This window comes from Oryx dammah, unplaced genomic scaffold, assembly GCF_014754425.2.
Source record: "Oryx dammah isolate SB20612 unplaced genomic scaffold, SCBI_Odam_1.1 HiC_scaffold_25, whole genome shotgun sequence".
In the NCBI taxonomy this organism is placed as follows: Eukaryota; Metazoa; Chordata; class Mammalia; order Artiodactyla; family Bovidae; genus Oryx; species Oryx dammah.
The window spans coordinates 42908812-42921814 of record NW_024070209.1 but is presented as its reverse complement, the minus strand read 5'-3'; the positions used below and the strand labels follow the sequence as shown (position 1 = coordinate 42921814).

Sequence of the window (13003 nt, the reverse complement as noted above, 5' to 3'; positions counted from 1 at the left end):
ATCATTTTGTGCCTTAATTTCAACTGTTTATATCATCTGATTTTGCTTATTTTCCTTTGAAAACACGTCAAAGTATACTAAAATAGTATCACAGTGGATGAGGAAATTCTAAGATGCTGAGTCACTGAATGCCATGCTGCTATATTCATTGCCATACCATTGCCATGCCATACCATAACATCCCTTCAAAGTATATATTTAAGCCACAATGGAAATGATAGTACATAAATATGATAACTTAAGTAACTTAATACATGACATTTCATTTCACAAAAATATTTGTTAATCAGTAAGCATATCCCAAGTGTTCACTGTATAATAGGCAATAAATCAAGCTGAGTTTTGCAAAATTAAGTTTTCACACAGAACACTGAGAATGAAGAGAAGAGTTAAACATGGGAGAGGAAGGAGGAGCTTGTGGGAAGGAGTTAATATTTACTTTGGAAGCTAGCAAATTTGTAAGCACAAAGCAGGAAACATAAGAAAACAACATACAAGGGAGCAAGGCAGTTAAGTAAAAATGGGTGGCTTCACAGGTAAAAGGGCATTAAAATCCTTAACTCTGAATTTAAACTTAATTTGAACAGTAATCAGAAAGTATTTATTGCCTTTCTGAATAAAAGAGAAAGTAAAAATTTAAGAGTATAAGGTTGGAAATTCCCTGGCAGTCTGGTGGTTAGGATTCTGAGCTTCCACTGCAAGGGGCACAGATTTGATCCATGGTTGGGGAACTAAGATCCTGGAAGCAGTGTACTGCAGCCAAAAAAAAAAAAAGCAAAAAAAAAAAAAGTGAAAGGTAGGCTAATGTAGAACTCAAGCTGCAAAGTTGTTCAGAACATGTTGTAATAGCAAGGATATAGATCATAGAAATATTTAAGAGACTATATAGAATAAGCTGAATTATGGAGAAGAGTTAAAAATTGCTCTTATAGGAAAGGATTACTGTTTTCTTATTTACTTTTTAGTAACATCTCTCCCACTTTAATATTAAAAAAAAAAGACTTAGATAACTCAAATCTACATTGCTAACAAAAAATGTGATAAAAGATTGGAATTTGGAATTCAATATGTAATTTTGCTACTGGTTTGTTATATAACTTAGCATTTTCTTAAAGTCCAATAGAGTAAATTTTGTAAATAATGTAGTTATAAAACAGTAGCTTAAAATCTACTGATAGAACATTGAATAATGCTTTTCAAAATGCACTCTGCCATTAAGGTTTTAAACTGGCATTTAAAGAATAAAAAAATCATTAAAAATGGAAGGAAATTTATATACAAATATAAATATAGTATAGGTTATAAATACAGTATATTACCAAAGTCATTCTGGATTACAAAATTACTTTCAAATTTTATGCTAATATGAAAACACTGTATTTTAAAAGTGACAATATTTCAAATCAGTCAAGGCAACCCAGAGTATCAGGGACAAGCAATAAAGATAAGGAAAAAAAAGACAAAAACGTTTTCTTTATCCATAGCCCCTAGATTAGCCAACTGACTGTAGGAAGAATTCTAAGTCAGTTCCCAAATACATGTTTTTAAACTCCAGAACAATTCTGCCCACCACTGGAAGAAGAGAAAGCTTTTTCCTCATTAGCTTTTTGTCCCATGAAAGGGATAATCATCCAAAAGCTGCCAATGTACACTAACCACTGGATATCACTTAGAGTAACACACAAGTATAACTATCTGCAGGAATGAAGAGTCCACACTGTACTTAAGAAATGTCCCAAGCATGCTCTCCACTAGGGATTAATTAAAAAGAAAAAAGAGGGGAAAAAAAAGAAAAGAAAAGCTGGTGGAGATCACTGTGAAGAAGCTGGATCTTTAACATAATTGCTGCAGCTAAAGTATGAAGCAACTAAGAGACATACACACACACAGGAGCATTCTATTACCTGGATGGATGGGTATGTTCTGTTGTTGTCTGTGCTGTGCTCCCCTGGAATGCTGCCTGCTGATCGCCCTTCACATTTGTATCTAAAACGCATTCCCCTTTGCCTGGGTTGCTCAATTATCTCTATACATGGGCTAAACCCACCTGGAAATTTTAAAAGGGGAAAGAGTGAGATTACAATCAAAATAATAATGGATTTTAACCATTTTGCTTTTTAGAAAACAGTAGTCTAAAAAATGTTCCCTCTCTACTAAATAACAAGGTTGAAATGCAATTATCCAAGACTGGGTGGTGAAGACACTCCTCTCCCATTCAAACTGCAATCCCTTACTGTGTAAACACAAGTCATTCAAATCATATTTACTGGTTAGCACTTCATCGTTTAATATCTATAACTAATGCTACCATGAAGTTCTGTGATAACCACTTCAGAGATACCCACTTACATGAGACCAAGCAGAAGGGTTTTCCCCCAAAATTCTCCCAGAAGGGTCAAGAAGATAGTCTTCAGAAGTACAATATTATATTCCAAAAGTGACTTTGCTTGATTTTACATTAGGCTTATCTTAACAGTGGACTAAGACTGTTCATTGAAAATAAAAATGCAGAAGGAAATGTTAAGTTTTTTTAATATCTCCATTGGACTCTTAAAGGACTTACACATAGTACATCAAAACAACTTCCAGAAGGGACTTAGGTTCAAAAGAATTTTCAGTCAATCCCTCTAAAGTATAAGACACTATAGAGGAAAATAATTATTTACTTTCTGTAAAGAATGTAATTCAAAATATACCTTTAGAATGAACTACTGACATACACAACAATGTGGATAAATATGTAAATATGCTCAGTGAAAGAAGTCAAATCAAAAGTGCACATAATTTTATGTGTTATGACTCCATTTATATAAAACTCTAGAATACGTAAACTAATCTATAATGAAAGAAAGCAGATCACTGGTTGCCTAAGCATAGGGATGTGGAGTGGATGAGGACCTTTGGAGGACAATAGACATGCTAATTACTTGTCTGTGTTGATCTCAAAATTGTATAAATACGTCAAAAGTTATCAAATTGCATACTCTATAAACAGTGTACATTAGTTATATGCCAATAAAGTTGTCTAAAACATATGCACCTTTATCCCCTCTTATTATCTAAATTATTGAAATGACAGTTAAATAAAGCACATCAGTGTGCTTACAAGTAGGATATTAGCAATGTATCTTTATTTCGGGGGTATAAAGATGTCTTCCATGAAAAAACCCCAAATCAAAAACCACAACCCCCCAAAAAACCCCTGCCTCAATCAGTTTAGTGATTTCTAAATTCCCACAGTTAGATATCCATTTATTTAACTAAAGGCTTATCCTCTGTTAGGATGCAAGCAAATCTTCAGAAAGGGTAACACAGTGGGTCTTGTCAGTGCAGTATGGGGAAGAGGCCTTTTGAGTCCAACTCAGCCACTTCCTAACATTGAAGACACTGGAAATATTATATCTCTTAAGTTTCCTCCTCTCCAAAACGGACATAATAACAATAACACCTATCACATAGGGTGTTGTGAAGATCAGGGATAACGTGTTAGTTTCTTACCAAGTGTCAGGCATATAACAAATATTCAATAAATGGTTTATTCTTATTCTAGATGCTTTATTGAAAGCAGTAATTTATAGTGGTACCATGACAGTATAACAACTGCTACTTTCAAGGATCTTACAGAACAATGTGGCAAACAACACAAATTATTAGACTATAGAGGAGGGAATAAAACAAAATTTTGTTTATGCTAACAAAATTCTGCATAAAATGATAATACGAGCAAAAGAGTCAGGAAAGCCTATCCTGTGTCAAGGAAAACAAAAGTTACTGAAATACTGGGTGGGGAGTTAGGAGGAGGAAAGAAGAAAGGCAGGCATTTCGAGGGAAAGGGAAGAGGGTGTTCAAAGGTGGTGGCACAGAAAAAAAGAGCTAAAGAATCACACGACAGCCCCAGTGGAGCTGAGATACACTTCTACTCTTAGAAACAAAACCAGAACCAGAGTACATCTGGGGATTGGGATTTCACTCTGAGTGACAGAAAATCAATTAATGGTTTTATGCAGGGGAATCACATGATCAGACTGACATTTTAAAGTAAGAATTCTGCTGGCAGTGGACAGACTGAAAAAAGAGAAAGCAAGGTGATCAGTGTAGAGGCTGTTACAGCAATGTGGGAGATAAGGGTATATGTGAAATTTGGTAGTGATAACAGGAATCAAGGATTATTTACAAGACAAAATTGACAGTACTTGGTGACAATGAACATTAGGGTTAACAGAAAGTATCACTGATGGCTCCATATTTTCTAAGTATTACTGGTATCTTTAATTCTATTGTTTGGTTTAGATTCTTTGTGCTTGAATTTACTGTCTATCTGTTTACTCTAAACACAAGGAGCCAGAGAAAAGTGACTTTAAGCTAATCAAATTTATAATACTCATTTCAATTTTACTGAAAAATGTAAGGCATACAGATGAGCATTTCATAAATGCTCCCGACAAATCAGGAAACTGCAATTGACATCTATACAGTACTAGATATAAAACAGATAACTAATAAGAACCTACTGTATAGCACACAGAACATACTCAATACTCTGTAATGACCTGTATGAGAAAAGAATCTAGTAAGAGTGGATATATGTGTGTGTGTACATATATATATATTTATACATGTGTGTGTGTGTATATATATATATATATGTATGACTCACTTTGCTGTACAGGAGAAACTAACACAACATTGTAAATCAACTATGCTCCAATAAAAATTAATTTAAAAAAACAATTTCACATCCTTATATATATCCTCATATATTTCAAATAATCAAATTCACATTTCAGTTTCAAATATTTCACATACTTGCATATCCTTGTAGGAGTATTTAAAAGAAAGTACATTTTCCTCTCAAAATGAAGTTCAAAATACTCAACAGTATTTTTTAAGTAATATCTTAAATCATCAATGTGCTTGAACTAAAGGTCAAATAAATCCCTGCCCACTGCTTACTTAAAGGTGTCTTAGTGGGAAGTTGATACAGAATGACATCATTAATGGTAAGTGGCTAACTTTTAAGGGAGGAGTGTGAATAGAAGTGCTAGGCTTAAAGTGAGCATTCAAATATTTTTCATTGGTTACACAAAACTTCCTTAAACTAGGAAGTGTGTTTAAGAAAATAGTTTGTGGACAAGAGAACAGAAAAACAGTTGTTGAAAGATTAAATAAAACATTTTTAAAAGATGTTTGAATATTAAGAATGACATATATTAGTTACCATATAATATCAAGTACTTTTAAACCCCTGAATTCTCTTTCTGTTGCAGAAGCTCTTTAATGGTAAAAAGTCTGACAGAGTCTATTGTAATATTCTCCATTCCCTAGCTGGAATATTCCCTAGCTGGAAATAATCTCCTGCTCTAAACTACTGCAGCATTTTGTTTATGGCAATTATTGCAAATAACTGTGAGGTAAGACTTACTGTTTTATTTCTTCTTAAAAAAAAAAAAAAGCTATTTGTTTTATTTCTTCAAGCTACTTGAAGGCAGGAATTGTGCCTTACTCTTCAGTGTCTTGCACAGATATTCAGGAAATATCTGTAGAATGAATGACTGAAAATCTGGAGATCTTTTTTTGTGTAAATCATGCAAATATTGAAGGACTATATTAATAATTATTTGGATTTTCCTTATTAGATTCTACTACTAGGAAAAATATATGCAGAGTACCTCATGAGAAACACTGGGCTGGAAGAAGCATAAGCTGGAATCAAGATTGCCAGGAGAAACATAAATAACCTCAGATAAGCAGATGACACCACCCTTATGGAAGAAAGTGAAGAACTAAAGAGCCTCTTGATGAAAGTGAAAGAGGAGAGTGAAAAAGTTGGCTTAAAGCTTAACATTCAGAGAACGAAGATCATGGCATCTGGTCCCATCACTTCATGGGAAATAGATGGGGAAACAGTGGCTTGACTTTATTTTTCTGGGCTCCAAAATCACTGCAGATGGTGATTGCAGCCATGAAATTAAAAGACGCTTGCTCCTTGGAAGGAAAGTTATGACCAACCTAGACAGCATATTCAAAAGCAGAAACAATACTTTGCCAGCAAAGGTCTGTCTAGTCAAGGCTATGGCTTTTCCAGTGGTCATGTATGGATGTGAGAGTTGGACTATAAAAAAAGCTGAGTGCCAAAGAATTGATGCTTTTGAACTGTGGTGTTGGAGAAGACTCTTGAGAGTCCCTTGGACTGCAAGGAGATCCAACCAGTCCATCCTAAAGGAGATCAGTTCTGGATGTTCACTGGAAGGACTGATTGTGAAGCTGAAACTCCAATACTCTGGCCACTTGATGTGAAGAGCTGACTCATTTGAAAAGACCCTGATGCTGGGAAAGATTGAAGGCGGGAGGAGAAGGGGATGACAGAGGATGAGATGGTTGATGGCATCACTGACTCAATGACATGAGTTTGGGTAAACTCTGGGAGTTGGTGATGGACAGGGAGGCCTGGCGTGCTTCAGTCCATGGAGTCGCAAAGAGTCAGACACGACTGAGCGACTGAACTGAATTGACTAGGAAAAATGTTGTTTGTAAGTGCTAGAATCACTATACCTTCATAATCCTCATATCTACTCATATTCTAATTCCTTTATGTTTATAACTTTAAAAAGCTTCCCACTTATAAATCATTTATATCATGCCTCTGTACGGTGTATCAGTGACTTCCTTCCTCAGTACCCTGTTTTAAAGCTCGATCCTTCCTGAAGATAAAAAGTGGTGAAATGCAATCATTTATGGAGTGGAACACAGTAAAACATAAATTAGGGAATTGTAGAGAAAATGAGTACTCTTAACTATGATTATCTCAATAGAAATGTCTTCAAAACTGGTTCTAAGCAAGTAGATCACTGTACTTTTCTTTAACCAATATTATGCAAAGCTGGGATTGACCCCTAAATTTTTAATCGTACTGTAAAATGCTAATGCAGACTAGAACAATATCTGAAATATAGCCAAAATGTTTGCAAGATACATTTATGTTTTTATTTGCACTTAGGCAAGAAAGAGTACTACTTGATTTTTTAAGGTTAAAAAAAGAAAGTACATTAAAAAAAAGAAAAAAGAAAGTAAAGTATACTGAAATAAAAGTTAAAAATGGATGATCAAAAAAAAAATGGATGATCAATTGTCAGACAGGCAGATTATTAACTAAAACTTTACAGGTAGCACTGGGAACCAGCATTAGTTGAACAGTGAAAAAAATGTTAATTACAGTAATTAAAACACTCTTAACTTTAAGACACTTCTCATTTGATCCTCTTAATCTCATAAAAACAGGACAGCAAATATTATCCCATTTCACAGTTGATAAAACTAAAGTTCAAAATTATATGAAGTTATAAGAAAAAGAAATTATGAATGATATTAGTAAATATGACAGCTGGGATCCTGGGGGGAGGGAACATCAAATTTAACAGAACAACAAGCATAAAAATAGCTGGAGATAAAGTCACAGTAACTGATACAGCAAATGAGCTAAAATAAATGTAACTTAGTTTAAGAAAATAATGCATCTTGTTGGATCCTATTTGGATCCAACAAAATTCCTAGAACAGAGTTCATATTGGGACTATATATCAGAATCATCTAGGTAGCTTTTTCAAAAAATACATACCCTGACGGCACCTGAGATCTGCTGAACTGAAATAGAAATCAATCTAAAGCCTGGACCTGTTTGTGGAAAAAACCTTCCAAGCAATTTGAACACACTCCTGATTAAGAACCACTGCCCTAAAACATAAAGAGGTGGAAACCACAAGGCACATATCTAGAGAAGCAATCCCCAAATTCATGTACAAGGATGAGCCAGGTGATGGATAAACTAGGCTCAGGAATTCTGACTACCTGTTAACTCTCTCCCTCTCTCAAACGTTTTACCCAAAAGCAAGCAAGAGGAAAAGTACTATTAGAGAGACAGCCTTCAATTACACTGATTTATTTAAAATATACCTTTTACAAAATTAGTTATTATAACTACCATCAGTAACATTTCTTCCAGGACAGCATGCCAATGTGACACACCACAGTTTTGAGTAACTGACTAGAGACTGCATCTCGTTCACTGAAGTACTGGATAATAGACCGCTTTAGACTTAAAGGAGCAAATGGAGCTAACAATATATAATTTTCCAAATATCACCTCTACTCACTGGAGAAAAAGAAAAGACCTATTATTCTTTCCTCAAACCTAGGAACCCAACTGAATTATGCTGCTCTTTCTTCACCTCAAGACACAGGTGAGTTTTTTCCATTTCTTCCCAATTATGATAAAAATTTAGAGATACTACTTCCTACATAGATGACATTACATCCAATTAACAAAAGGGCAAAGAAAACTCAAGCCTCTTCCCATAAGGTCAGAAGGAGACTAACACAGAAGATGCAGAAGAAATCAGACGAAGGATAGGTAGGTAAGTTGTATCAATCAAATAACCAAAAGGACATGTGGTTTATTTCCTAAACAATTTTTTATTTACTTTTTTCTTCAGAATGCTATCATTTAAGTGGAACAAGGAGATGGCCTCCAAAGAACATTGTCAACTTCTACTCCCCAGTTTAAATACATACAGAACCACTTCAACATATTTACAAGTAAATAGGAATTCTCACATATTCTTAAAAGGTATATTTTCTATCTAGCATCTGGTTAGTGTATTTTTATGAAAACTTAAGGTTTCATAAAATTCTATAATTGTTAGGTTACTTAAACAATATTAAGTGCCAAATGTGCCTAGTAGCACCTATTTCTTAGAGCTCTGAGTCCCAAAACAGCTCCACTACAGAAGAAAACTAACATTTATGGGCATATATTACCTCATTCGCTCCTATTAAGACTGCATAGTTAGACCCATTTTCAAATCACAGAGGGGCAGAACTAGAATAAAAACCAACCCAGGTCCATCATGGGCTGAAGTCCAGGTTTACTCCAATATATCAGATTAACTCTCTCATCTGGGCTTTAAGAATCCAAATAAGGTATGTGCAGAAGAATACTTGATTATGTATACACCATAAACTAAATAAGAGATGTAAAAAAAATTAGCAAAGAGATCCTACTGCTAGAGAATCTACTGCTGTTGGGGTATGGAGTGGAGGAATAAGTCTTGAAAAAAATATAACTTCCAGCATGAAATAAACTAGAGAAACTAAGTTAAAAATATATGGCAGGACCAAATCATCTGGGCCATTAAGACTGCCATATTTAAAAACAAAAATTATAGGATGCCCATTTAAATATGAACCAAACAAATAATTTTTTACCATACATATACTCTGTGCAATTATTTGGGTCTACAAACACAATCATTTGCAGAAAACACAGCTGAGGGAAAGATGGAATAAAAGGAAATTATGAGTCCCTCAAATTACATTTGAGAAAGATACTACACACACCCCAGATGTTCCTTATTATGACTCTCCTCTGATTCTTCCCCAGTCATTTCACTAGCTCATTCCCTTCACTCTATGTCTATCATATATCACCCTAATTCCTTTATAATACTGTTATCTTGACATTTTCATGTACTGCACTTCTGAAGCAGTCTTCATGTTTATGTGTTTAGTTTTATACAAAAAAAAAAGCATTTTCTTTACCTATCAATTTCAGCATCCAGTTTTATCATCAAAGATTATGTCATACACTGATTTTTCCTCCTTACTCAAAAGAGTTCTCTTGAAATTTACACTACAAAGGTGATAAGCAGTGGGTCTGCAGATATAATTTCTTCGTGTACTTCCTATTACATGATGTAGCAGAACGATACTAAAGAAAACTGAATACATTATATACAAAATAGATAAGCAACAAGGATTTACTGTACAGCACAGGGAATTATATCCAGTATCTTTTAACAACATATAATGGAATATAATCTGCAAAAAACACCCAGTCACTATGCTGTACATGTGAAACTAAAACAATACTATAAATCAACTATATTCCAATTTAAAAAATAATAATTTTTAAAACTGTAAATAAAAATAAATTATCTAAATTTTGATACATATTTTACCAAAGACAGTACTATTTATTAGTAAACAAAGCTCACAAAAACATTTGCACCTTCTACTGGAATAAGGAGAAGCTTTAAATTCAGACCAAAAAATAGCTAATTTTATTTACCTTAAAACAGATTAGAATCATAAATATACAAGAGTAAGGACTGCTTATATATACCTTGGATGGGAATGAGAACTTTTTTTTTAATGCCTGTCCTAATTAATTGTGTCAAAAGACTGGAATCAAGGTGTAATTATTTTTTTAAAAAGTAATCAAGACAGCTTAATAGAACTCAAGCTGTGAAATCCTAAATATGACAATTTAAACAACATTTAGAATCATACATATAGTCCCGGTTATTCATAGTACTTATATAATTTTATTTATGAGATTATGATGTTACTGTCATATTATACAGACCATATATTCAACTACAGACACCTATTTACGTATAACATCCGGTGAGAAATGGAGAAACAGTCTTAAATGCTTGGTAATCAATAAAAATACTTCCTGAGGTTTTTATACTCTTTACTACAAACTATAAACTAGACAATGGTAAACTAACTAAGCAGAAGTTTTTTTCAGTTACTCTTTTGCTTAAATTACTGTTTCAAAACAGGATGGGAGCTTATAATTTTGTGAATCTTTTTCTCTAAGATTTTTACAAATGATTAAGGAAAGTACACCCATATTTTTCCTTAGTAGTTTTCAAACAACTGAATTACAATTTAAATAACTTGTTACATTTTAAATAGTGTCATTTTAATATAATTCTAGAAAAGGGGAGGGTGATAATTACCCTTTAAAATTTTCCCCCCTCAATTTAGGAAATCAGTCCTCTCAATAAGACAAAAACAAATGTCATTAAACAAGTTTAAATTGTACCACATTTTTAAATGATGTGGGTCTTACAATAGTCCATATAAATGGCTAATTCTTCTTTCTCTCTTTTGGATGGATTACAAGTGTTACATTCACACCATATATCAACAAAGTTTGGTTAAATTACCAGAAGGCTGATTTTTCTGTTTACTTTATTATGCTAACCATTCTTCAACTTTCATACAAAATCTTTCTGAGAGTCAATAAATTAACCAAGTGTTTCAATCATCTTTGCACTTTTAATCTCAACATGGTCTGAATTTATGAATTTACAAGATTATCTGAAAGTTTAGGGTCACTGAAGTGGCTAAAGAGAAAGTTGAAATATTTTAAACTACATTTGTATTCTCACAGAAAACCACAGACAAACTGAAATCAAATGTCATGTGAACCACCCCAATTTCCTTTTTGGCCTAAAGCAGTAGCTGGCTTTGTTCTGCTCAACCCTTTAAAAAAAAAAAAGTACTTTATGCTTTCTACTTCCTCTTCTCTGGGAGTCATCAGTCTTCTACTGTGGGTCACTGAACCAGGGTGTTGGGAGGATGCAGGTCAAACATAAACAAGCCTCCTTCTTCAGCCTCCTGTTGTTGTCTTCAGCCTCTGGCACAGCGTTAATCCACACTTTTAGGCCTCCTTGCCTCTGCTCACGCTTGCTCCCTCTGCAGCGAAGGTGCCTCCAAGAACCGTGACAGACTCCTGTGAAGGTCCCACTCCAAAGCAGCCTACTTGATTTGGTAACCCTTAGGTTGCAGGCTAACCTACACCACAGCTGGATGGGAGGCTCCCTCCCGCATTCTTTAAGCAGTTTCTAGGTAAAGCAAGAGATCCCCGCATTTACTGACTACAAATAAGTATTCACGTAAGTGACGGAAAGTTTTCATTCTCACCCGTTACTTTAAAGCACGGGGATCCGAAAAATCCTCTTTTCCCCTTCCTTCCAACAAAAGAAAACAAAACTCGATTTCTGCTCCATAAATTAAAAAGTACGCACTTTACAGTAAAAATGATCCACTTGTTGAAGCAACATTTCCACTTAAGACCTGTTAAAATACCACTGGTGATTTTTAAAGGCGCGTCACATTTGTCCAACTGTCAGCACAACTGCGATCACCTCTTGGCAACTGATGAAACTGAACTTAAAAAAAGATAGAGCTCTCCTGAGACCGGAAGGTTCCTCATTCCTATTCTAAAACGAAAAACGACCATTTCAACTTAAATCAATTTAAAAATACGGGAACTCTTTCGTCCTCTTTTATTTAGATTCTTATTACTTCCTTAACCCAAAAACCAAGTCTTCTGGAAGGTCTAAGGTTCCAGCTATTACAATGGCATCAAGTTACAGAGCATGACTTGGATTTCGCACGCAAACCCTGAACCAGGTCACTTTTAAAAGGCTGACAAACTTACCAGAGGCGATTTTAAAAACAGAATAAGACATAACCAAAACTGGGCTCCCGAAACCCTGAGTAGTTAGACCCTCGGACGCACTCCTTCCCTCCCCGCCGTCCGGAACCCTGCCCACGCCCGGCCGTCGGTAGCCGGCGCCGGGAACACTCACCTGAGGCCATGGCTCCGCTCACAGCGCCGCCCCGCTCCGAGCGTCCGGACCGGAGGCCGCTACAGTCACTCAGCCCGTCAGTCAGTCGGGCCGCCCAGGGACCTCTGCTGGCGGGATCCCCAGTCCCCCTGACCACCCCCGGGGCCTCCTCCTTCCCGCCCTCCTCTGGGTTTGCGGCTCACACCTTCCCACCCGCTTAATCCGCGCTCCGGTCACCCGGCGTCGCTCGTCCAGGTGGCAGAAGCCAGGAGGCGGAGCGCAGCGACAGCGGAGAGCAGGTCGGCCTGAGAGGCGGACAGCCCAGCGGGAGGGGAACTTCCAGAGACTGACGTAGGATCCCTCACCTCCGCTACCCCCGGGCGGGGGCGGGGGCGGGGCGTCCTGCGACCTGCGCGCGTGCGTCCGCCCACCGCTGCCGGGTCCCGTCCCGCCCATGCCCCGCCCACCCACCCGTCTCCTGAATCCCCGGTGGGCTCGGGAACCGGTCGGTGAAGCTGGCTCTCCGGGAACGTAGGGAACGCTGGGAGCTGGGGAGTGACGGCCCCGAGCGTGCGAAAGCC

General features: G+C 36.3%; 1 protein-coding gene across 1 annotated transcript in view; it reads right to left on the bottom strand.

The window, feature by feature from the left end:
* REL (REL proto-oncogene, NF-kB subunit) overlaps window positions 1–12781 on the bottom strand; it is a 37349-nt gene extending 24568 nt beyond the window's left edge. Inside the window, exons 1-2 of the mRNA XM_040224167.1 lie at window positions 12444–12781; window positions 1905–2047 (exon numbers count right to left, since the gene is read on the bottom strand). Of these exons, the coding sequence (XP_040080101.1) occupies window positions 1905–2047; window positions 12444–12453 (153 nt within the window). The 5' untranslated portion in view covers window positions 12454–12781. The remainder of the gene's footprint in view (window positions 1–1904; window positions 2048–12443) is intronic.
* Window positions 12782–13003: the final 222 nt, after the last annotated feature.